At 43.0% G+C, this 25,062-nt stretch overlaps 1 protein-coding gene across 1 annotated transcript in view; it reads right to left on the bottom strand.

Moving 5' to 3' along the window:
- The window catches only part of UGCG (UDP-glucose ceramide glucosyltransferase), a 35,177-nt gene extending 10,440 nt beyond the window's left edge, over positions 1–24,737 (bottom strand). Inside the window, exons 1-2 of the mRNA XM_014889223.2 lie at positions 24,429–24,737; positions 1,137–1,278 (exon numbers count right to left, since the gene is read on the bottom strand). Of these exons, the coding sequence (XP_014744709.1) occupies positions 1,137–1,278; positions 24,429–24,526 (240 nt within the window). The 5' untranslated portion in view covers positions 24,527–24,737. The remainder of the gene's footprint in view (positions 1–1,136; positions 1,279–24,428) is intronic.
- Between the last annotated feature and the right edge of the window lie 325 nt (positions 24,738–25,062).

Genomic DNA, 25,062 nt, shown 5'->3' with positions numbered 1-25,062 from the left:
TATAACAGCTTATGATACTGTTGAAGATTCTTTGCAGTCTTTGCAATACTGGCATACGCAGCATGCCTCAAGTATGCTTTAAAATGCACTTGGCCACACTTTACTGCACTTTGATGAGCTGAAAGGATTCACACGTTTCATATCTGAATCTTTTCAAAAGGTCCAAAGCTTCATACAGAAAAAGATTCCAATTACTGATTAGTTCGAAGTGCTAGGGGATTTTAATTTGTTTTACCCTGCCTGCTTAGATGCCAGTTTAAGGCTCTCAGTTAGAATACACAAACAAAACTTGCTATACAGCTTACACAAACCTTTGACCTTTTGCAACTGAACAGCAGTGTCATATGTAGTTTTGAGAAGAACTGAAAAAAGAGGAGTTTTTACATTAAAGCTAAATTTCAAATTTCAGAATTCAGACACAAATTAAGTAAAAAGTGTACTCTTTTTCCCATCCACAGGAGCTTACTCTAAATATTATTGAATGATACAGCAAACATTTGTAGACTTCTTTTAAGCTCTTTAGAGCAAGGAGAGCATCTGACACACTTATCAATTATTTTGCTTATCACTTGTCTTACAAATTCAAACAGTGCTTAACAGCAAATGTGAGCCTTTATGAATTATTTGCTTTCCATCACCAAGAATGGCTTAGAGACTGCCCTACCTACCAACAACTGGTGAGGTACACTACCTCATCATTGAGCAGCTCTTAATTAGATGAGCCATCAGTAAGAACCATCAAAAAATTTCAGGCTATCAGTTAAGTGTTCTCTATTGGAGGATCTCTTACTGAGAAGTAGTCAACTGAGGAGAATTTCTTGCTTCTCAAGTGATCTCTTACAGCAGTAAGATACACTTAAAATCTATAAACACCACAATACAGGAACAATGATTAAGCAAATCTTAGTGAAGTGTAGAGTACGTTTCCCCCCTAAGCCTTGGACATGTTCCTCAATATACAGCTTTTTAAAAAGGAGTAAGTTTTGTTTGCAACATGTAAAATACGTATTTACAAATTTTCTGCAGAAGGAAGAACAATCCAAGACAATCAAGCAGCATAGCTCTCATCCAAGCTTGTCATATGACTTTTTGAGGCATAGGAAGAAAAAAAAAAAGACACTAAATAATATACATACTTTAGGATAATCCAGCTCAAAGAAGGTTTCTAGGTTGTTGATCAGGTTAGGATCCACGCCTTTTAACGGCTTTAGAAGTGAAACACCAGGAAGCTTGCTATATGGCTGCTTGTCTGTGGCTTTCTTATTGAGATGGAGGCGCCTGCAATGAGAAATAGTATATAACACCACTCAAAAAAATATGCTAGAAAAAGCCATTCAAAATACAGTCAGAACTAAGAAAGCTAGGGAGTTAAAATTGCTGCAAAAAGAATTAAGTCAAGTTGTTGAGAAAACGGTTATTTTTCTATCCAATAGTTGATGTCAAAGTTGATGTAAACAGCTGATGTCAAAGGCAATGCCTAAAGAAACCTTAGCATGACATTCAGCCTTATTTAACTTATTAGATATTATACGTTAATGCATTTTACACTATGCATTTTAAGCAACAGGAATACGACTATTTTCAAACTGCAGCAGAGACGAGATTTTTCTGCCTTCCTCTACAGCATTAAAACTCACAGTACTATAACAAAACAATCATAAAAAACAATCTACTGTAAACAAGGCAGAAAACAAAAGGCTCGGGTGCTTTTTCCTGCATCAAGTTATGCAAAATTTAGAAGAAACTGAAAGCACAGGGGAAACAGTTGATCCTACTGATCAATTTGTTAACTACTCCAAGAAAACATTAAGGATCAATTAACTGTAGTATAAAAATCCTGACAGCAGGCTGGGTCAGAACCACAGATAAACTTTTACATGCAATGTGAAACACTTACTGGTATTTCAGCAATGAATCAGAATTGTTTAGGTTTTGAAAAAGACATTTAAGATCATCAAGTCACACTGTTAACCCAGCACTACCAAGTCCACAACTAAACCCTGTCCCTAACTGCCACACTGAATATATAAAATGTGCTGGCAATAACATCACAACTCACTAAAACGAATGCTTAATCCTACACACCTGTATAAACGAACACAAGATTGAATTCTGAAAGATTGATGGGTGTTGGAGACTGAACGTTATCATTTATGACTTAAACATTCTCGTGAAAGACTTTTGCCTATTATAGCAAAACTGTATTACAAAGTCTGCAGAGAAGACCACCACACCCTGAACGGGCCTTCTGACTGAGACCCTGACCTGCTCGCTGATGGAGATAAGATACAGTAAACCCGGGTCTGGGGAGAGAATATATTCACACAGGAATCAAGCTGAGCCCCTTTGGAGTGGGGACCGCAGCCCGGGGCTGTCAGCTGCCAGCTTCGCACAGACCCTGGCACCCAAGGGTGGGGAGAGAGGTTTTGGGTGCGTGTTGGAAAAGCCTCTGCTCAGAGCTCAGTGACCGCCCATCCCGCGCTGTGCAGAGATCAGCTGCGGGCCCCTTCCCCCGGGAAAAGCTTGCCCACAGCACAGGGGTGTCCTGGCCCATCAGGGGCCCCCAAAGGGGTGCCCAGACCCAGCCCAGAGCACCACAGGGGATGCCCCAGGCCCTCAGGGTCCCGCTGGCGCCCTGCAAGGGAGGCCCTGGGCGCTCCCCCTGCCCAAAGCGTGCATTAATTAATCCGCTGCATTCTGGACGCTTCGGCTGTGGCGGTAGGGACGGGACACCCTCAGCACCCAGAGGAGCAATGGAGGGGAGCAACGAGACGTCCTTGGGACCCTGGGATGGGTGATGAGCTTCCCCCGAACCCCTGCCACTCTCCCCCTGTCCCACACCCCCCACGCACGCTTCCTTCTCTATCTCCTTCTGCTTTCTTTTCTCTTTCTCTTTGCCTCTTTTACTATTAAATAAAATACATCAATTTTTTGGCACCAACATCTAACCTCGTTTGGTTTTAATCACATTACTTGGGTATATTTCAAACCTTTCTGGATCCAATCTCTTTTATTCGCAGAGGCTTAGTTTCTTTTGGTCTTCTGTGCTAAACCACTGTCTAACAATGGGCCAGTATACAATCGAATTTGCACTGAGAAAATACATATACACAAGTAACTGAAGGGCAAGTATCTGCAGAAACATAAAATTTGCAAATTAACATACATACCACACACTGCAGTTCTCTGCTGTGAAGAGTAGTCAGATTGAAAGACTATTTTCTTGCAATGTATACCTAACTATATCAATTCTCATTTTAAACTTTCACCAAGTAAAATTACTGAACTATGAAGAACCTCCAGCAAGAGAAGAGATTCCAGTAGATCTCCAGAATATTCTTTTCCCTGAAGTGGCACAATGGCATTTGATGCCTAATCAGCCCCAGCCCAGCCTGCATGTTTGCCTTTCAGGTAGGTTAGCAGCTAGATATCATGAGCATAATGTTACAGAAAATAAACAGTGGGTTGACCAAAAAGACAGAAGAACAAGGCAGATTATGTCCCAATGCTATTTTTGAGTCCAGGCCTGGGCTCTGCAGAGGTAAATTGAAATAGACTTGCTGAGCATTTAACTGCCAAGGGATGGTCAGACCGAAGTAAAAAAAGCAGTAATTCAGATAACTTACCCCAGGCAGAAATCTTTCTACCAATGTTCACAAACATAACAGGAAATAGGCCCTTTAATGCCAATGAAAAGAGAGAGTCTGAAGAATGCAACTTTGACCAGGAGGGTCAAAAAGTAGATAATGCAAGGGACAGAAAATAAAAAAAAAAATGCAACAATGCATAGAGCTTTGTACAGCAACAAAAGCCATGACAAACAGGAAATACTAGAAGGAAGTGTCAGAGCAGTAGGTTGTGACGATAGTTCTGAGGCAGGACTGTGGCAAATAAGCATAAAGTGAAAAAATTACAGACTCTTGCAAGGCAACATAGTATGAACCACGCTGACAAGCATTATGAGGGTGACTGATTACGGTAAGAGAAGTCTACAGACTGTGCAAGAGAGAAGTCTTGCAAAACTCTCAAATAAGACATGCAGCACTATCGCAATCCAGAAGCACTGTACAGTTTTGACAGCAAGTGGCAAGACTGTCCCTAACATTCCATCTTAAGACTCCAGTTCATGTGCTATTCATAACGCTGCACTGAAGTGGCAGCCTGTCCTTCTGAAAGCACTGAGGTATTGTGACACTAAAGTAACTATGGTGCTCTGCTAGAGTCCACGTACCAAACAGCAAATTAACAGTAAACCACACCATTTTACACTGAGGTCTATTTGTTGAAGTGGCGTATTCTGAAAAAGAATTAAAGTTTCAACTGAAAACCTACCAGAGAAACAGGCTAACCATTTAAAAAGTTACAGTATTGAAATTCAGGCTAACATTTAACGTGGAAGTCAAAATAATAGACTGAATTTAAGCAACATTAACACTGTTGATGCAAGCACGTTTTAAATGAATCTGCTACAGTATATGTACCAAAGTCTCCAAAGAGAGGTAAGATGAAGCTGGCCTTTTGGAGCACTAACTTGTGCTTATGCTGGTTCAGTTCTCAGACATACGTTGTGATCACAAGGGTCTTAATTTCTACGTTACTCTGCATGTGTAACACATACAGTTCAAAATTATAAAGCTAAGCAATCCTTTCTCAAAGGTTCGCATTGTGTATAGGATAATATATGTTATTTTGCATTGATATTAGTCCAAAGCAGCCAAAACCACCAAGAACCTTTGAACTCTGAAACAGATGCTGGCACAGCAGTGCTCATAAGCACTTTGAGATAACGTGTGTTAAAGTAGCCAGGTTCTATTTAAGCACTTTTGAACCCACATTTATTAAATTAATGAGCCTGCAGTCCCTAGGTAGTGAAACTGAATTTTTTTTTTTGTACAGTCTGGTACTGTCATACATAGATTGGGAAAGAAAAAAGAAAAAGCAGCCATAAGGTAATAGTGTTAAGAGCTGTAGTTTCACTATCCAGCATCAAGGAAAAAGCATCTGCAAAACCTTCTCTAGCTTTGTTGCTTATGACAATAATAACTAACCCATGGAAGCACCCATACCCCGGGTTTCCTCTCAGCAGAGGAAAAAAAAGTCTCCAAAGACAAAATCCCAACAAGTTATCATTGTTCAGAATGAATTCTTGCTAACCTGTACCAAATTATGCAACAAAAGAAGGCCAGGACAGGACTTCCTCTCCCCAGCTCATTAAGGGCAGAAGAGTATTGTCATAGAAAGACTTGGATTGGAAGGGACCTTAGAGGCCATCTAGCTCCAATACTCTGTCGTGGGCAGGGACACCTGGATTAGGTGGCCACAGCCCCGCTCAACCTGGCCTTGAACGCTGCTAAGGATGGAGCACCCACAGCTTCTCTGGGAAACCTGTGCCAGTACCTCACCTCCCCCAGAGCAAAGAATTTCTTCCTAATATCTAATCTAACCTACGTCATCAGTTTGAAGCCACTCCCCCTTCTCTTATCACTACATAACCTTGTAAAAAGTCCCTCTCCATCTCTCTTCTAGCAAAACCAAGAACCTTTCTACAGTAGACACGCTGCTGAGTCTCTCAGACATATACCTTTTAAAGGCAGCTGAAAAAACCTCAACAGTCCTTATTCACTCATGTCAACTTTTCCTCACCAGCTACTTTAATTAAAGAACTATCCTGTCAGAAGGAGGTAAGTAAATCTTAATGAGAAATTTGTAAAAGATTCTTAATATTGGCAAGATGGCAGAACAAGATGCAGAAAGCACTGATGGCATTCCTCAAAGGCTGTGGTTTCACAGGCCATCAAGATAAGGTAGCAGAAGATCATTTCTGAAAGGGACTTGTTTTCCTGCTTCTACTTCTGAATTTTTGGTGATCTGAAACATCTCACACAGGTCTTTGTGGACTGTTGGTTTGCTATGGAATACAGGGCATAAGGTCTCATCCTGAACAGGAATAAGAAAATGTGAGGTTATTCTCCTTTTCGTAACAGAAGGGTTAAAAGATGAGCTCCTCATATCTTCTTTACTTTACATATTGTATGCGTAATGAAATATATCCATCCATATAACTATATATTTAACTATGTATATATAGTTAAAACACTCCCAAAGTTGATACTTTTATCCACAGAAGAAAAATAAGTGAAATTTGTTACTGGTATACTACACTGGTCAGTGCACTAAATACAACTGAAAAAGATTGGAGGATTTCAAAAAGTATTACAGACAACCCCTAAATTTATTAAAGTGTTAACAGCATCATTGCTTCGCCAGGACTAATATCAGGGCACATAAAATTCTACCACCCTTAATGCAATAGTTCACATAAGAAGTCATAGACAGCTAACAAAAAAGTTCCAGTATCTCACAGCAGTAACTTTTTATACAGTCACCTGATCATTTTAAAAATATGTAACCAAGAATACTTTTTATAAAGAAAGAGAACTTCTATATGTAAAATAATGCATGCACAATAATGTCCTTGGGACAACTGGTTACAGAATCAGAACACAAATAGTTTTTCCTCTATACGCCCAGCTGCAAAGGATGAGAGAGGAAACATCACTGGAAGATCAAGCAGAATATAACATCTGGCTCCATAACTGGCACCACCAGCAGAATTCTGGGTTTCCTGATCCACAGCTGGTTTACATGACACCATGGCCTGCTGGCAACAGATGGGTTATACCTGTCTCAAAGTGGTGGAAAAGATTTTTGCATAGGTGTGAGCAGGGCTCATTAAACTAATTTAAAAGGGGAAGGGATAAAAAAAATCAGGCATGCTAGAAATAAGCTTGAGGACAGCCTGCCAGTATTTAAGGGGCAGTGTGCTTAGTGAGGTCCTTCAGTCTCAGTGGAGGCAGGGGATTGAGATCCACATTGCAGCAAACACACAAGGGCTACTGATGTCCTAGAAACCACCAGTGTTTGAAAACTGTCACATAGGAAAACCTCACCCCCAAACAAGGTGGCAGGATTAATTGTCCAGGTGAAATGCATCTAAACCAATGCATGCAGCATAGGCCACAGACAGGAGGAGCTGGAAGCCATTGTGCAGCTGGAAAACTATGACATAGCTATCACCATGGAAGCACAGTGGGATGATGGCACAACTCAAGTGCTACAATGGATGGTGGGTAGCCAGTATGTTTGTGATTGTTTTGGTTGTCTAAAGTTTAATAATGGTGATGATAGGGTTAAGTGTTTATGGGCAGGAATCAGGGTAATAGGCCAACAAGGCAGAAACCATGGTGGGAGTCATAGAACACCCAACCAGGAAGAAGAGACAGACAAAATAGTCTGCAAGCAGCTGGGAGAAGTCTCATAGTCATTAGTCCTTTTTTTCATGGGGCCTTCAATGTAACAGGTATCTGCTGGGAATACAATGCAGCAAAGAAGGAACAGTCTAGGAGGTTCCTGGAATGTGTAGAAAATACTGACTGTGTCAGGAAGCTGAGTGAGTCCATTGTGGGTGGGGGCCCACTGGACCTTTTGTTTGTCATCTGAGGACTGGTTGCTGCTGGGACAGTTGGAGGCTGTCAACAATCACAAAATTATGGAGTTTTAATTCTTGGAAAAGTAGGAAGAGTCGAAAGAACTGCTACCTAGGACTTCCAGAGGGCAGAATTTGGCCTGTTTAGATTGTTCTACAGAGTACCTGATATTCTTCAAGAAGGAAATCCTAAAGGCACAGCCAGCAGGCCACTAGAGAGAGAAGATGACTGACCTGGCTAAAGAAAGAGCTTTGGCTGGAACTCAGGATGGAAAGGAGAGTTTATGACCTTTGAAAGACGATGCAAGCATCTCTGGTGTCATTAAGTTATGGATGGAGAAAACTAGATGGGCCAAAACACAAATAGAGTTTCATCTTGCTACTGCCATGGGAGACAATAAAAATGTATATATAAGCACATTAGCAACAAGAGGAGAGCTAAGGAAAATCTCCATCCTTTATTGATTGCAGAGGGAATCACAGTGAGAAATTATACGGAAAGGCTGAGATACTGTCTTCTTTGTTTCAGTTTCTAATAGTGACACCAATTGTTCTTCAGGTAACAAGACCCCTGAGTGGAAAGAAAGGAACAGGGGGACAAATGTGACCTGCTAAACCACTTAGACTTACAAGCACCTGGGGCTGGATGGGATCCATGCAAGGCTAGTGAGAGAGCTCATGGAAGTGCACACCAAGACTCTTCAGTCACTTACCAGCAGTCCTGGCTAATGAGAGAAGCTCTAATTTACTGGAGGCTACCCAACATGACAGCCATCTGCAAGAAGGGTTGGAAGGAGGATCTGGGAAACTAATTACAGGCCTGTCAGCCTGACCTCAGTGTGGGGGAAGGTTCTGATGCTGATCATCTTGAGTGTCATCATATGGCATGTACAGGACAACCTGGGGATCAGCAAGGGTTTAGGAAAGGCAGGTCCTGTTTGACCAACCAGATCATCTGCTGTGGAAGGGTGATCCACTTGGTAGATGAGGGAAGGGCTATGGGTGTTGTCTACCTTGACTTAGTAAAGCCATTGTCACCACTTCCCACAGCATTCTCCTGGAAGAAATTGACTCCCATGTCTTGGACAGATGCACTCTTTGCTGAGTTAAGAACTGGTTGGATGGCCAGGGCAGAGAATGGTGTGGAATGGAGTTAAGTCCAGTTAGCGTCCAGTCAGCAGTGGTGCTCCCCAGGGTTAGCATTGGGTCCAGTCCTGTTTAATATCTTTATCAATGATCAAGATGAGGGGACCGAGTGCACTGTCAGTCAGTGTGCAGATGACACCAAGTTGATCTGCTGGAGGGCAGGAAGGTTGTGCAGAGGGATCTGGACAGCCTGGATCCATGGGCCAAGGCCAGTTGTGTGTGGTTAAACAAGGCTGTGTGTCAGTCCTGCACCTGGGTCACAACAACCCCGTGCAGAGCTGCAGGCTGGGGAAGGAGGGGCTGGAAATCAGCCCAGAGGTAAAGGACCTGGGAGTGTAAGTGAACAATGGCTGAACATGAGCCAGAATGTTAGGGATTGATAGCCATGTGTCCATGGTGGCCAAGAAGACCAACAGCATCCTGACCTGTAATAGCAATAGTGTGGCCAGTAGGAGCAGGGCAGTGACCATCCCCCTGTACTGAGCACTGGTGAGGCTGTGCCTCAAGTGCTGTGTTCAGTTTTGGGCCCCTCACTACAAGAAGAACACTGAGGCGCTGGAGTGTGTCTAAGAAGGGCAAAGGAGCTAGAGAAAGGTCTGGAACACAAGTCTGAAGTGGCAGAGTTACCAAACCTGGAGATAGTTAAAAGGTGTATAGATATGGCACTTATGGACATGGTTTAGTGGTGGACATGGCAGTGTTCGGATAACAGTTGGACTTTATGATCTTGGAGAGCTTTTCCAGCCTAAACTATTCTATGACTCTATATTTTCCTGTGTTTTATACGTGAATAAGATTTTTTCTATATATAATATTATATAATAAATATATATGAATATATAACTACATTTTGTGTAACAAATATACATGTGCAGGTTTTGTCTGCATGTGAAGGTGGGAGGAATAAGGCATATATAAGCAACCATTGTCACAGCTCGAGTAGATCTCATAAGGAAGCAAACATGGAAGCAGAGAAACACAAGAAGACTGCAATGATACAAGTAAGGCTGTATAATATACTATTATCAAATACTCATTTCTTATACTTCTCTGTCCATATTTAAGACCACAGAAATACTACTACTACATTACTGTGGAGGCCTACTACACTATTACTCTTTTTTAAGGGCCTCATAGATGTTAGAGAGATTTGAAAACTGAAAGATCAAAGAGAAAACCCAGAATCACCTGTAGGCACTGGTCTCTTATTAAACTGACAGAATTACTCTTAAAGCAAGATTTAAACATCTTGGTCTTGTTGAAAAGATTTCTTCCCCTTGAGAGGATCTTTATAATGTAGCTGAACCAGTTTAACTGCAGGTTACAGCTCAGAGGCACTCCCTCTTTCCTCCTTCCTCATCTTTTTCTGAGATGTCCTATGCTGACATTTGTCTGATCCCACAGTGAATTAGCTGAGATTCATAAGTTCCACCTAGCAAGCTTGAAAGGATGCAGCAAGATAATCATGCAGCTTCACAGGCAGTAAAGGTCCCCCAGTAATCCTCCTCCTATGCTGCCATCAATACCAGCCAAACAAGACATCGTGCCAGTACTGATGCACATACATTCCTGCTTCAAATCACTCACTCAACTGAACGTTAAATCTAGCTTTTGTTTTCTTCCACTTCAGATTCTCTTCTGCCAAATTAGAGTTCAGGCATCTTAAGGAAAGCTGCACAAAGCTCCAGAGCATGTTTAAGAAGACTCTGAACGTGCTGCCAGCATCACAGAAGAAGAGCAGGAATAGGCTCTCCTTCAATCTCACGCTTCAGTGGGATTCCAGAAGAGCTGAGCTGACCATAGATTCAGGATTCTAAACAGTGTTCCACAACCAACTCTACATCATAGCTTTCCTTCACAGCATTCACTCCCTAATAGGTTGCTCCTTATCTGCCAGACAAAGCTAACTTGAGTTAATTAGTAACAGAAAACAGTGCCAGTGTTCAAAAGTGACTCTTGAAGTAATACTTACAGCATATCCCTCTCCTACCTTTCTTGACCGAAAGGAAAACATCAGCCTATAGAAATATGCTAGTGCCAGGCACCCTTGCTTAGCTGCTGGCCTGGGTCAAACCATTGCACCAGTCAGTCACTGCTGTCAGAAAGGCATTCTTTCCCATCCTCCACTATTGTCACTCAATCACATCCAATTCAACAGCCATATGACACATGGCAAGTCAACCTACCCACTCACCAGCCTAAGAGTTACACAACTGTCAGATCCAGGGAGGAGCAGAAACAGATAGGTGTGGACAACAGGACAGTACTTAAGGGGAAACCCTAATACAATTAAAAACATTTAACAAGTCACTTGGCCTTGATAAAATGTTCAGAGACAGGGGGAAGTAGATGAGTCTGAAAGAAGAACATGGTAGGTATGATTCAGGTGTGCACTGGCTGTCTGCCAGCAGAAAAACAGGCATAGCTGTTGCATGCCTGCAAAACCACTGAAAATAAAAAACGCAATCCTGCCTTTTGTATACTAGGGGTTTACGTTGGAAAGCATGTTACAATTGTGCTTCATCACATACCAACTAAGTATACAAGGCAAATAAAACACTCCATTGACTTTCAATGCATATTTTCTCCTGTGCTACACATAACCTCCACAGACAAAATGAAAAGGATCTTAAAACGTAGTGGCCTGAAATCACAATGAGTAGTGGAGAGGAAGAGAAATTGATTTTTTAAAAAAGTTAAGCTAAAAGAAGCTCAAGAGTCAAAACTTTAAAAAAGGGGGGGGAAAGGTGAAATTAGAGGTCTTGAACTGGAATTGATCAAGATCAAGAAAGAACTAGACCGTGACCATTGTTATTTTTTAGAAGGTGAGCATTCTCAAAAACTAAACACCAATTTGCTTTTTCAGTTTTGGAAAGGAGTCATTCAATCAGTGGCTGAGAATAAGGACAAAAATCATATAATGTAGAACGGTTAAGGTCCTATCTAGTGCTATTTCCCATTTCAAATGTAAAACCTCCATGCACTACTGGAATTCTTTAACCAGTTTTTTCCAAGTATTACCATTAAGTCACATTCAGTACATGCAATCAATAACTTAATACAGTCTTTTCGAAAACAGGGGGACAATAGGGGGAATTAAAAATGGTTTTTCAAAGCTGTTTTACAGTTTTAAGTAGAAAAAACCCCGACCATATCTTTCAGCGATAAGAAAGAGCAAACGCTAGAGACCTCAGCTTAAAGCCAGCAAGCACTTCCTCTCCTACTCCCCTCCCACGCCCTCAGGATTAAAGGAGAAACAAACAGCCATACAATAGGCTGTGGCTCAACCTGAAGCAACAGGAACACCTTTTGCTGACCAAATCTTTGATAGTTCACAATTCAGCAAGCTGAATAGAGTTAAAGACACAGCAAGTTGCCTACAACACATTCATTACTGCATCACACTAAACATTAAAATAAACACACCATTTTTCCTTGTAGTCTATCTGCAGTCTGCCATCAAAATAGCAATTTATTCCCTGTTTCTGCTTTCCTACACCCTCAGCCCACTTGTGGCCATAAAACAGTCAGCACCACAAGACAAATCCGATCAGCCTGCTGATCAAACAGGGAACTACCCCACAGAAAAAACTCACTTGCCAATCTGAGTCACCACACAGCCACATGCTCACTAAGGGCTGATTAGAATGGCAGAAATGTTTAGAAAGGTATAGCAGAAAGAAGGGATTTGGGTTATCACCCTTGAGCATTGAATTAAAATTCACTAAGGCAAAGAAACAGAAATGTTTTGGTACTCCTTGCAACAAACACTATGCAAGTTTAGACAACTGCTGCATCCAACAATTCGCGTTTGTTTTATGAAAGCATCTCCAAGGGATGGCCATAACTCTGGGCCAGATGAACTAACCACAGCAGACATCTCTTAGTGCAGGATCAACTCATCAATGTATGGGAGCTTCTAAAACACAAAGCTTTAGAACAATTTTATTTTCAGACTATTCAATTTGGTTTTCTGACTTTTATTTGAAAATATTATAAGATTAAACTAGCTCAGTCTCAATTATTTCATAAGGCACAAGTTTAAATGACAACATAATTTGCTAAACATTACATAAAGTACATCCTACCCCAAATTGCTCCTTTTGTCCTTCAAAACTTCCAAAACAGTTAACTACCAGTAACAGAATTATGTTAATGGCTAATCAGAAACTACATTAACAAACCATATCGCAGGTACTTTTTCTTTATTTTCAGTGTATGACAGTCTGATTTTTGTTTCATTGACTCAGCAACAAGTGTTTCCAGAGTACAAAACAGCACAATGCTGAAAAAGACACTCCAACACCAATTCACACAAGTTTGAACAAGTCTGGGACCATATTACCCACAGCTGGGCTAATAAAAAAAGCTGTAAACCTTGTCTGGACTGACACAATTGTCAGTGAGAGGGTCACTGCCCTTGTGCTGCAAATGCCTTGGAAAGCTTGAATAAGTCTCCTGTAGGAAACACCAGAAACTAAAAGAAGTAATTACCTAAAACCAAAAATACTGTGAAAGAAAATGTTAAGATAACACTTCTACACTCAGCATCATGTTAGACTGCATTTCAGAAAGCCAACACATTCAACAGATACAAACCAGAAAAATTAACTTGGCAAATTTTACCTGTCTTATATCTACAAAAACCCACAATACTTGGTTCATACTGTCAAAAATATTTTACTGCCCTCACCACTACACAATCTGCACAAAAGAATCTTCTTGTAAATGCAGGTATAAAACATATGTATCATCTCTCTTAAAAATGCTTAAAAAGAAGTGTGAAGTAACTATTTTAGCTCAATTTTTAACTCTATTTTTAACTCAAAGTATTTCAGTATAAAGCACTCGGGATATTTGCTCCATAACAACTCAATACATTGATCAATATCTGGTTTTCATCAGCTTGAATATTTTAACAATGTGTGCATATGACCAGACAAGTGATATTTCCACTTCATAAAATAAGGTGTAGCATACTACCTATTATTAAACCAAAGGAGCAGTCATCTGGGAAATCATTACAACGTGGGCAAATTGAATCAAGATCAAGGCAAATGCTTAATAAAAATAGGACAACTGCAAACAACATAAGAGTGAATGGTTAACTTCATTTACAGATTCCTCATGGACCCTATTGTTAACAAATCCAAGATGAGCCCTATCAACAGAAGCAGAAGAAAACAAAACAATCTTTAGTTTACAGAGAGATTTCAAGTGGTTGAAACCTGACCAAACCAGCACAAATGGGCAAAGACAAGCTGTTAGTTATTTGTTGCTTTAATGAAAAAAGGTTGTTCCACTAGAAGCATCCACCAGGTTGTTCAAAGAACTGCTACAAGAAATAAAACAATTCCTCAGCAAAGTGTTGCAAGTAACAGTGACAAGAAAGTCCAGATCTTTTTCTTAATACAGTGCATCCCTTCAGCTTTCTATTTTACAGGTTCACACTTGTAAGAATATTTTTTGCCTTCATTGTCCAAAGGACAGTGTGAGACTTTCTTTATATATGCTTAAAGGGAAATAATTTGATTCAGTGTATGAATTCACCCAGGCCACTTACAAGAAGATATAGTCTTGCATAGATCCTCATCACCTACTATTTAAAGTAATGCATATTAAAAAATTCAAAACTAGTCACCATGCAATTAGCAAAATGAAATTTTTTTAGTCTCTCACAATAAAGTAATTAATAATTTCTTTTAAAGAGTAGTCCTCAGTAAAATGTAAAACCAATATTCAGTGTGTCAAAACTACAGTATTTTATTTCCGTTAACAAGCAATTTTAAATACCTAGTGAACTCTGATACCACTATTTAGCATTACGACATTCTCAGGGAGCGATGGACACAAATATTAAAGGGTGCTCCAGCAAACGAGGAAAACTAGTTACATGCTCAGCATGTCATGGAACAGCTAGGACATAAATTTCAGATTCCAATTTTTAGAGTAATTTATCATCTTCCATTTTACTCATCCGCCTTAATCAAAATTTGCACCTTTATGGAAACAGTTCATGTAAGGCATCAACTTCTTTAAATGCCTTTGAAATACTCTTATCCTGACAAAAGCTGATAGAAAGACTATTTTTCCCCATTCCACTATTCAGCTTCTTCCATTCCAGCTCACATACAAAGCTGGATGCTTTTTTGTCCTGTAAGAGCTCCACTAACCCAACCCATTTCATTTCCATATTGCATACCCTAAATCTTACAGTCTTCTATCTTCCCTTTCTACACAAACCACTCCAAGACATGTGTTAAGTAGCCTTTAAAATTAACACACACCTATTTCACTGTCTTCCCTCTTCTCAACATAAGCACACCATCCAGACTGCCATGATTTCTTCCCTTTAAATGAACATTAGACAGTCTTTAATCTAGGCTTAGGTTTCTTGCATTCTGGTAAATAGTGCAGGGCCACTAACAGTGGCCTCAAAGTTTATAGTTTTTATCCTCCTGACTCTCACTATTAAAAAATTGGCCAGCCCTAATTGCCTTCAGCATTATTGGTGTTCTCCCACACTGTTACCACTCTCAGATTTCTGGTCCTCCACTGCTTTGCTTCCCCCATTTATCAAGCTTGTAATACAGCAACTCATTCCACCACAATCTTAATATATAAAAAGTCACCTCCTGTTTTTTTCAGATACATCTTCCCCTAAGGACTGTCTAAATTTAAGTCTTATAATTACATGGTGTCAGGTAAACTTCAACTTGTTTAAAACAAGCAACACTCAAAACTTACATCCTCCATACAACCTCTTTCTTAGTCTATTGCTCCATAATAGTCCAGACAGCTGCTTCAGCATCACCTTTCACAAAAAAAATCCACCATACAGCAGAGGTTGGAAGGCACCTCTTGAGGCCAGCTACTCCAAATGCCTGGCTCTAAGTGAGGTAACTAGATTAGGTTGCTAAGAACTAGCCAGTTTTTCCTGTCTCCAAGGACAAAGCCTCCACAAACTCTCCAGAAAGTCTGTTTCAATGCCTAAGCATGACTGTCTTCTTTGCTTTAAAATTACAGTCTTTCACTCGAATTTGTCCCTGTTGCTTTTCATCTTGTCACAAGGCACCACTGAGATGAGTCTTGGACCTCACACCCTTCACTACTCCAAACAATCAGGTACTCACACACATTAATGGGATCCCTCCAAGCCTTCTCCAGGCGGAGTTCCAGCTCTCAGTGCCTCCTTGAGCGACGGATGCTGCACTCCCACCATCATCTCTGCAGCCCTAAGCCTTGCTCCAGCACACCCATGACTCATACTGGAGAGACAAAAATTGTGCTCTGCACTCCAGACACAGCCTTTCTGGTGCTGTGTAGAACAGAAGGATCACCTTCCTGACCTGCTAACCATGCAGCCATGCCTTTCTCTGCCAAAAGCATGTCACTATTCATAATCAAACTGATGTTGGATTGGCTGACTGGCACCAATCAGCACTCACGGGTCTTTCTCTGCCCAACTATTTTCAAGCCTCAATCCCTAGCCTGTGCTGATGCATGGAGTTATTTCTGCCAGGTGCAGGACATGGCATTTTCCTGGGTTGACCTTCATAAGCTTCCTGTCAGACCATTTCTCCAGCCTGTCTGGGTCTCTCTGAACTTATCTGATATATCAGCCACTCTCTCCAGTTCTTCATCAGCAAATTTGCTGACCACGGCACCTACACCATGTCATTAATGAAGATGTCAAATGGCCCCAGCAATCACTGACACCTGATGATTTTGTGCACCTCAAACTTAGCATTCCTTCAATACTTTCCATCTTCTATCACAAGCTATTATCATATCAATGCATACATCAAACTACGAAAATGTGTCAAAAGCACTCCAATTTCCTTCACACTGTTGGAAAAAAAGGTTTTCAGCTCTAAGTTGTTAAAGAAGATTGTCCCACACTGCTCAGCACTGGTGCAGCCTTCCTTCAAGTCCTGCATGTAGTTTTGGGCACAACAACATTAAAAAAAAAAAAAAAAAAAAAAAAAAGGATATAAAGCTGTTAGAGATCATCCAAAGGAGGATAATGAAGTTGGTGAAGGACCTTGAGGTGAAGCTGTATGAGGAGGAGCAGCTGAGGTCACTTGGTCTGTTCAGCCTGGAGGAGACTGAGGACTGAGGACAGACCTCACTGCAGTTACAACTTCCTTGTGAGAGGAAGAGGAGGGGCAGGCACTGATCTCTGCTCTGGGGTGACAGTGACAGGACCAGAGGGAATGGCCTGAAGGTCAAGAAAGGTTTAGGATGGATAGTAGAAAAAGATTCCCCCCACAAGGAAGTGGTCAAAGCATCAAGTCTGCCAGAGCTAAAGGCGCACTCGCACAAGAACACTGCTGTCCTGTGTAGGAACAGGAGCTGGATTTCTATGATCCTAGGGGTCCCTTCCCACTCAGGATATTCTGTCTATTTTGACTTCTGCTTTTCCATACCTTATGAACATCCTGTGCTCCTCCCCTTAACAGTACTTGGCTTCCAATCTCTGCGTTGCTGTCTTTCAGATTTGCTTCGCTACAATGTAATCCACTCGCTGAAAACCCATACAACATGAAGTTCTAAGAATGTAACACTTGCAGCAAACACTTTACACAGAAATCCCAAAGTAGGGACCATCATCAATGCACAGATTACTGGAGATAACACTTACTCAGGGAAAAAGAAGGAAGATAAAACATCACCTCAAATCAAACAGAAGCCTCAGATAACTTTCCAACTTTTCCTGCTTCTCCCATGTCCCAGTTTATGGTCAAACACTTAAGTGTTTCTTTTGCGTGCTTTTAACCATAAAAGAATTTTTGGAAAAAGACACTGCTGATCAGAGCACCAACTTCTTTCATTCCCTGTTCCACACATACAAGACCATAGGCAATCTGTTGTTGGAGTCACCAACACTTTACATCATCCTTGTCATCAGCTACACAACTGGAAAAACTACTCATCTTGAGGAAGACAACCTGCATAAGTTGTTCAAGTTGAATTTCATTCAACTTCAAGTTGAAGTTCATTTAATCACGTACCCAAAAACAGACATGGTATTCTGCATGTGCTAGACATCTTCCAGCCACTTCCTGGAGAAGCTCCAGTACAATCACACTTTGCAGTTCTCCGAGTTTGGTTATCAACAGGAGGGAAGGGTCCCTCTCACCTCACAAAGGAGGAGTTGGATTATCTCCATCAGAGAATACCAAAGTGTTTGTTCACTTATGCTTGGTAACACTTGCTAGTAACAGGAGAGTTCTCTAAACATTGCCTTTTGAATTAGATACACACTACAACCTACCTGGCTCCTATGTGCAACAAGATGAGTCTGCGGCAGTTTCACAAATCAAAGAAAATGCCAACTCGATCATTGCTAATTGATTAACTAGTGCTGCTCTTAAAAGCTTTCTTACCCAATCTATTGCCAGACACTGGAAAATATAAGAAAGTTCTAAAGAGGAAACAGTCCCACCAACACACAAAAAGAGATGACAATGAGAAGCAGAGAGATTAGAGCAGGATAACCCTGGACACAAATTACAGACTGGGCAGCAAAAGATGGTCAAAGAGGAAAAAAAAAGGGTTGACAAGACAAACAGGCACAAGAGAAATAAAACAGTTATTTCCTTTAGAATTGTCACAATTACTATACAATAAGAGATTGTTAACCAAAGTATTAACTTAACAATAAAAAAAACAGAAGTTAAACATCAGCTATGTAGAGGTTTTTGCTTAGGTTTGGAAGCCACATTTAAGAAGTTTTTCAGTGTGGCAAAAGTACCTCAGGAAACTTGAGTCTTGTGCATCTGTAAAATTGAATTTTTTCCTTGAGTCCATACACACAATAAGGCTACTAATTACTTTCAATTATATTTGAGTTTTTTATTGCCTGTATATGTTTCTGAAAAGTCTTCATTTTCACTCAGCAGAAAAGGCCCAGTTACACCCAAATACCACATAAATGCAGAATTCATTATTTCTTAATTTACTATTGTAACTAAAAGCTTTTTAAAATAATTTGTCTAAAACCAGCAGTATGTTTATCAATTAAGTGACACGCACGACCCTTCCTGCTTACACCTGGGAACCAAGAAAATGAGCAACTTCAATATCAGCTGACTGTGGCTGCCTTAAAGTGATTTCCATTAAGTACTATAATTAGAATTGCCACTGACAAGTGGGACAAGAACAGTGAAGACTCAGCCAGAACATGACTTCACATGAGTTCAGGTTTTTTGACCAGATAAATAAAGACAGAAAGACAAATAAAAAGCTTAAGAGAGTTACAAAACATTACCTAATGTCTTTAACATCTTTAGTGAGGACCCAGACAATGGGATCAAGCATTCACAATGACACCACACTGGCCAGTAGTGTTGAAATGCTGGAGGGTAGGAAGACTCTGGAGAGGGATCTGGATCGATAGGTCAGGATCAATTGTGAGGGGCGTTTGAGTGAGCTGCTGTGAGTGCTTAATTTCTATCTGGGCTTAAGCCATGACAGCGATTCAACAAGGTGAACTGCTGGGTCCTGCTCTGGAGTCAAATAACCCCATGCAGTGCTACACGCTGAGGGCAGAGTAGCTGGAAACCTGCCCAGTAAAAAGCAACTTGGATGTCCTGATCAACATCTGCCAGCACATGAGCCAGCCACGTGTCCAGGAGGCAAAGTAAGCCAATGGAATCCTGGCTTGTATCAGAAATAGTGTGGCCAGCAGGACCAGGACAGTGATTGTCCCTCTTTACTTGGCACTGGTGAGGCCACACCTTGAATCCTGCATTCAGTTTTGGGCGTCTCACAACAAGGGAGACATTGAGGTGCTGGAGCTTGTCTAGAGAAGGGCAACAAAGCTGAAGAAGGGTCTAGAGAGTAAGTCCTGTGAGAAGCAGCTGAGGGAGCTGGGGCTGTTCAGACTGGAGAAAAGGATGCTCAGGGGAGATCTTATTGCTCTCCACAGCTCTCTGAGAGGAGGGTGAAGCCATGTGGGGGTTAGTGTCTTCTAGACAACAACTGACAGCGAACATGGCTTCCAGCTCTGTCGGGGAAGTTCAGGCTGGATATCAGGAAGAATTTTTTCAAGGAAGGGGTTGCCAAGCATTGAAATGGACTGCCCAGGAAGGTTGTAGGGTCACCTTCCCCAGGAATATTCAAGAAATGGACATAGCATTTGATGCTAAGGCTTAACTGAAGAGATGGTGCTCAGTCAAAGCCGTAATCAATGGTCTTGAAAGTCTTTTCCAACCTAAATGTTTCTAAATGTTTCAAACATGTTCTAAATGTTTCAAATCCATTCAAAGTAGAGGAAAGAGGTGGCAAGAACCAGATTTTGCAAATACAGTACAGAAGAACAGTACCTTAGATATTCAAACCCTACAACTTTGAATGCAATTACAGCATAAACCAATGCAAAAGAAATATTGTCTTGATCTTAATCTCAACAACTGCTGAAAGCATTTCAAGACAAAAAAAGCTTACTTTCTTGAATAACTCCATTTACCTATTTAATTCACACATTCTAAGTGTTTTACTAAATCAAACTTCTTAAATACATGTTACATTATCTTAGTACTCCAGTGGCCGAGATGGGACCTTCCAGCTCACCAATAGAGCATGGCTATACACAGTGCAGATTGCGTACAAGCAGTACCTCAATGACTTCAAAAAATTTAAATAATATAATATATTTAAATAATATAATAATATAATAATAATATTGTCTGTAAGGAAAAAGCAGGAAGACTAATTAATTTCACCTTTCTTCTTTACTGTCTGTAATAGGAACAATGTATTATTCAGTATATGCCAAGTATCATCGAATTCTATTCTAATGCTGTATCCTCCGACATAAAAAGCAGCTTCAGTCCATAGGTGAAGACCCTTTTCTCCTCAGGGGTCTCAGAAAGGCTCCAGCGTGCTGTGTCAGCCATCCAGGATAAAACTAGTCTCTAGGAGATGAAGGGCGCTAGTAACAGTGTCCAGGGGTTTTCAAGCTGTAACACTAGCAATCATCTTTTATCTGGAGTCCTTTCCCTCCAAAGATGCTCCAGCATTCAAAGCAAATACAGTTGATCACCTCCTTCACCTTGCCTTCCCAGGACGATCTTGCTTGAAGGACCAGGGCATTCCTCCCTGCACAGCTCCACTAGACAATCTCCCAGCCCTCTTCCCTTGCCCAGGGCAATGCTAACGGGCTCCAAACTCGCCAGCACAGTGTCCCTCTCTAGCCATCATCCCATCAGCTGCTGCAAGGACAGTTGCCTGTCCACCAAGGACAGTGGTGTCCACCACTTCTTTATTTTCACTTCAAAGGGCAGCTGTGTTGACACACTATGGGGAGCTGTGGTCCTTTTTCTCCAGATCTGCCAAATCACTGTAAACAGGGCACCTCCTCCACAACTGCCTGTGGACTCAGAACAGTTTGCAATTTGGTTATCTCAGTGCTACCAGCAGCTCACCTCTAACCACGGGCCACTGTTTTGCACTGAACACCGAATAGCCCTGCTGACATCAGCCCATTACTCCGTCAAAGACAGCTCCTGACTCTGGCCCTACTGAGATGGCAATTCCAGGGGCCACAGAGGCTGAGACTGGATCACCCCAGTTCTTACTCCCCTTCACAACTGACAAGTTTTCTACCTGTTAACACACAATTTATACATGCACTTGTAACACAAATTCCCATTAACAAAAAATACAACTCCATCCAGATTTCACACCACTGCAAATACTCTAGATGCAGGCCACACCAGGTCCAGCTGCATTCCCCACCAATTACTGTCACAGGCAAAGCTGCTTCAATTCAGGCAATTCTATTTAAATTACTGGCAATGATAAGGCAACTAATTATCAATGTAGGTATTGAGGAAAAAAAAACAAACAACCTAGCTTCCAGAGAAGTACCCTTTGTCCTCCTTCCCGAGGCTCTGCTTCAGTAAGAAACATTTTCCCCTCACCCTTCTATCTGAAGTGCTCATTGGAAAAGTTCCTTACACTCAGTCCCTCCTCCAGCCCTTCAGCAAGATGACACAGGAGGCAAGGGTCAGCACATCATGGTTTTTCTGCCATGTCTTACTTCTCACTCATTTTCATCCAGTGCTGGTTGTGTCTTAAATACAGGTTGCAATCCCTTTAGCAGAGTCTGTGTCCCGTGGCACAGTTTGTGTCATGGGCTGCAGTCTACTAAGGGGAAAGTCAACCACAGGGCTGCAGCCCCTCAGGGTGTCTCTACCCCAGCATGGGCTGTGCACAGGTTACAGTCCTTTCGGGAGTGCCTTACCTGCAAGGGCAGAGTGCACTCAGGAGTGTCCCTGCTCCAGTGTTGCCTCCACAGGAGCCAGTCCTTTTGAAGGGGTAGCTCCTGTGGCATCAACTGCCCAAAAGTGTACTCTTCTCTGGTCTTTCTTCTCACATCTTTTACCATATTTCATCCTTCTGCCTCCTGTTCATCCTCTTGCATGTCTTCCCCATTTGTGTCTCCTGCCCATTTCAGTTGCCACTTATGAGAAAAAGTTACGAGCAGTAGCACCACACATGCTCACTTGACAGGTTTTATTTTGGTCCTGCGTTTTGATAATCTTTAAAGCTGACAAAAATCAGCCATGTCCAAAGTAGTCTCTTCCTCCACTAAGCAGCCTTTCTGCTCCCCAGTACTGAAATCCTGCCATTTGTGTCCAAGAGAACCCATATAGGTAGTTTTCAAGAAAGAAAACATCCAAGTGAATATAAGAGCTATAAGATCTAAGGATAACTGCACTACAGTAGAAGAATATAAAACTATTAGAGCTCATTAGTAATTTCACATTTTTAAAAACTAACAAACAATCCCAAAATAAAATAAAGCAGCAGAAGCAAATCTTTAGTATCCATGAATTCGATTCTGAAAGTATGGACGGCATGGGTGAAGCAGATTGATAACTGGCTGAACAGCAGATCTCAGAGGTTCATAATCAGTAGCACAGGGTCCAGTTGGAGGTCTGTCACTAGTGGTGACCCCAAGGTTCAAGAGTGGGCCCAGGCGTGTTCAACTTATCCATCAGTGACTTGGATGAAGGTGCAGAGGCCTCCTCAGCAATTTCACTGACAGCACAAAGCTGGGAGGAGTGGCTGATAGCCCAGAGGGCTGTGCAGCCCTTCAGCAGGACCTCAACAGGCTGGAGAGATGGGCAGAGAGGAACCTTCTGAAATTCAGCAAAGGCAAATGCTGGGTCCTGCACCTGGGGAGGAACAACCCCAGGCACCAGCACAGGCTGGGGGTGACCTGCTGGAAAGCAGCTCTGTGGAGAAGGAGCTGGGGGTCCTGGTGGACAACAAGCCCTCCGTGAGCCAGCAGTGTGCCCTGGTGGCCAAGACGGCCAGTGACATCGTGGGCTGCATTAAGAGGAGCAGTGCCAGCAGGTCCCAGAAGGTGATCCTGCCCCTCTACTCAGCCCTGGGGAAACATCACCTGGAATGCTGTGTCCAGTTCTGGGCTCCTCAGTACAAGAGAGACAAAAGAGTGTCCAGCTATGAAGAGAATTAAGGGACTAGCACATCTCCTATATGAGGAAAGGCTGAGAGAGTTGGGCCTATTCAATGTTTAAAATAGATGACTGAGGGGGGACCCCATCAATGTCCTGATCTGTATCTGAAGAGTATCTGAAGGGAGGATGCCAAGAGGATGGAGCCAGGCCCTTCTCAGTGGAGTCAAGCAATAGTACAAAAGGCAGAAACTGAAAGAAACAGGAAGAAACAGGAAGCTCCACCTGAATATGAGGAAAGACTTCCAGTGCAGGTGACTGAGCACTGGAACAGGTTGCCCAGAGAGACTGTGGAGTCTCCCTCACTGGAGATATTCAAGAACTGTCTGGACACAGTCCTGTGCCATGTGCTTTAGGATGAACAGGGATGGCTGGACAGGGGTGGTTGGACCAGATGATCCACAGTGGCCGTTTCCAACCTGTCCCATTCTGCAAGCTTTGCTTTCAGTAAGAGCTGAAGTTTATTACAGGTACCTATCAGATGCAGTAGAGCAGCAAGAAAGGAGAACAGATAAGCACAAGGAAAGTAAACAGAAATTCAGGTATTTTCTAATCCTAGTAGTGATGCAAGAGTGGCCTTTTACTTAAGAAAGCAAAACAACTATATACAAAGAGACGCATTCTTAATTCTTTCTTCCACATACCCACAGAAAATTCCTCTGCCAGGTTCTATCTGCTTTGTCAGTCACTAAAATGCAAACACTGCTCTCAAACTCTAAAGGCATTTTTACTTGGACTTATCCAAGAAGGATCTGACTCACTATATATACTTGTTTTACTAGTACTATCATTATTTCTCAATACAATAAAGAAGTGTGCTTATGGCTGGCTCAGTACTGTGCTCTTCTAGTTGTTCTGTCGTACAGCCGTTGCAGTCAAATATCATACATTTTTTTTAAGTCCTGTGCACCCTGGTCTCCCACTATCACCACACTTTACAGGTGTATACCAGCACACAACAAACACCAAGCCTTCCCTAGCAGCACTAAGGGCAACGGAGCAAAGATCACCGCACAGAGCAGGGGGCAGAAACCCAGAGGTCGGTTTTGACCCGCAGACCGACGGCAGGGACACAGCTGTGCCCTGAGCACGGCCAGCCCGACGCCCGGGTCTCTCGGCGGGGTCTGCGGGAGCTGCAGCGCGGGGAGGCAGGCGGGTGCCCGGGCTGACAGCCGGGGCAGGGAGCCGCCGGCCCGGGCGGAGGCGGCGCGGCGGACGGGGCCCGCTGCCCGAGCGCTCCGGGCGCGATGGCGGGTGGGTGACGGAACAACGCCGGCGCCATCCCCCCGCACCCCAGCGCTTACGTGTAGATGATGGACATGAAGTGCATGAGCCAGAGCACGACGAAGAGGATGAGCCCGAAGATGGCGAGTCCCTCCGAGGCCAGGGCCAGCACCGCCATCCCCGGGGGGCGCGGCGGCCCGAGCAGGAGCCGGCGGAGCGGAGCGGGGCGAGGCGGGGGCGCGGGCGGCCCGAGGGCGGCGGTTGCTGCGGGCGGGTTCTGGGCGGCTCCGGAGGCGCCGCTGCTGCTCCGTACCGGCCTGCGCGCGGCAGCCACTGCCGCACCGAGAGCCGCCGCCGCCGCCTTTCTGTCAGCGCAGGAGGCGGGGCGGGCGGGCACATCCGTTACCGGCCCGGCCCCCGCCCGCCGCCGCCGCCGCCGCCGCCGCCTGACCTTGGGTCCGTCCCCCTCGGGCCGCCGGTGAACGGTGTGCCCAGCTCCGGCCGCCGGGGACGGATGCGGGCGCGGCGGAGGCGCTGGCTCCGTGCCGTCCAACTTTGGTGTTGGCCGCTGAGGAGACCGCAGCCCCTTATCCATAGAGGCGGAGGGTCGGGGGCAGCCGGATATTGCCGGTGTTGCTGGGCATCTCTGAGGAGACGCTGCGGGAGCTCGACCTGTTCATTTTGGAAAAGAGAAGACTGAGAGGGGATCTCATT

This window comes from Sturnus vulgaris, chromosome Z (genome assembly GCF_052056855.1).
Source record: "Sturnus vulgaris isolate bStuVul1 chromosome Z, bStuVul1.hap1, whole genome shotgun sequence".
Taxonomy (NCBI): Eukaryota; Metazoa; Chordata; class Aves; order Passeriformes; family Sturnidae; genus Sturnus; species Sturnus vulgaris.
Note: the sequence above shows the minus strand (reverse complement) of the source record. Positions and strands in the feature narration are given on the sequence as shown.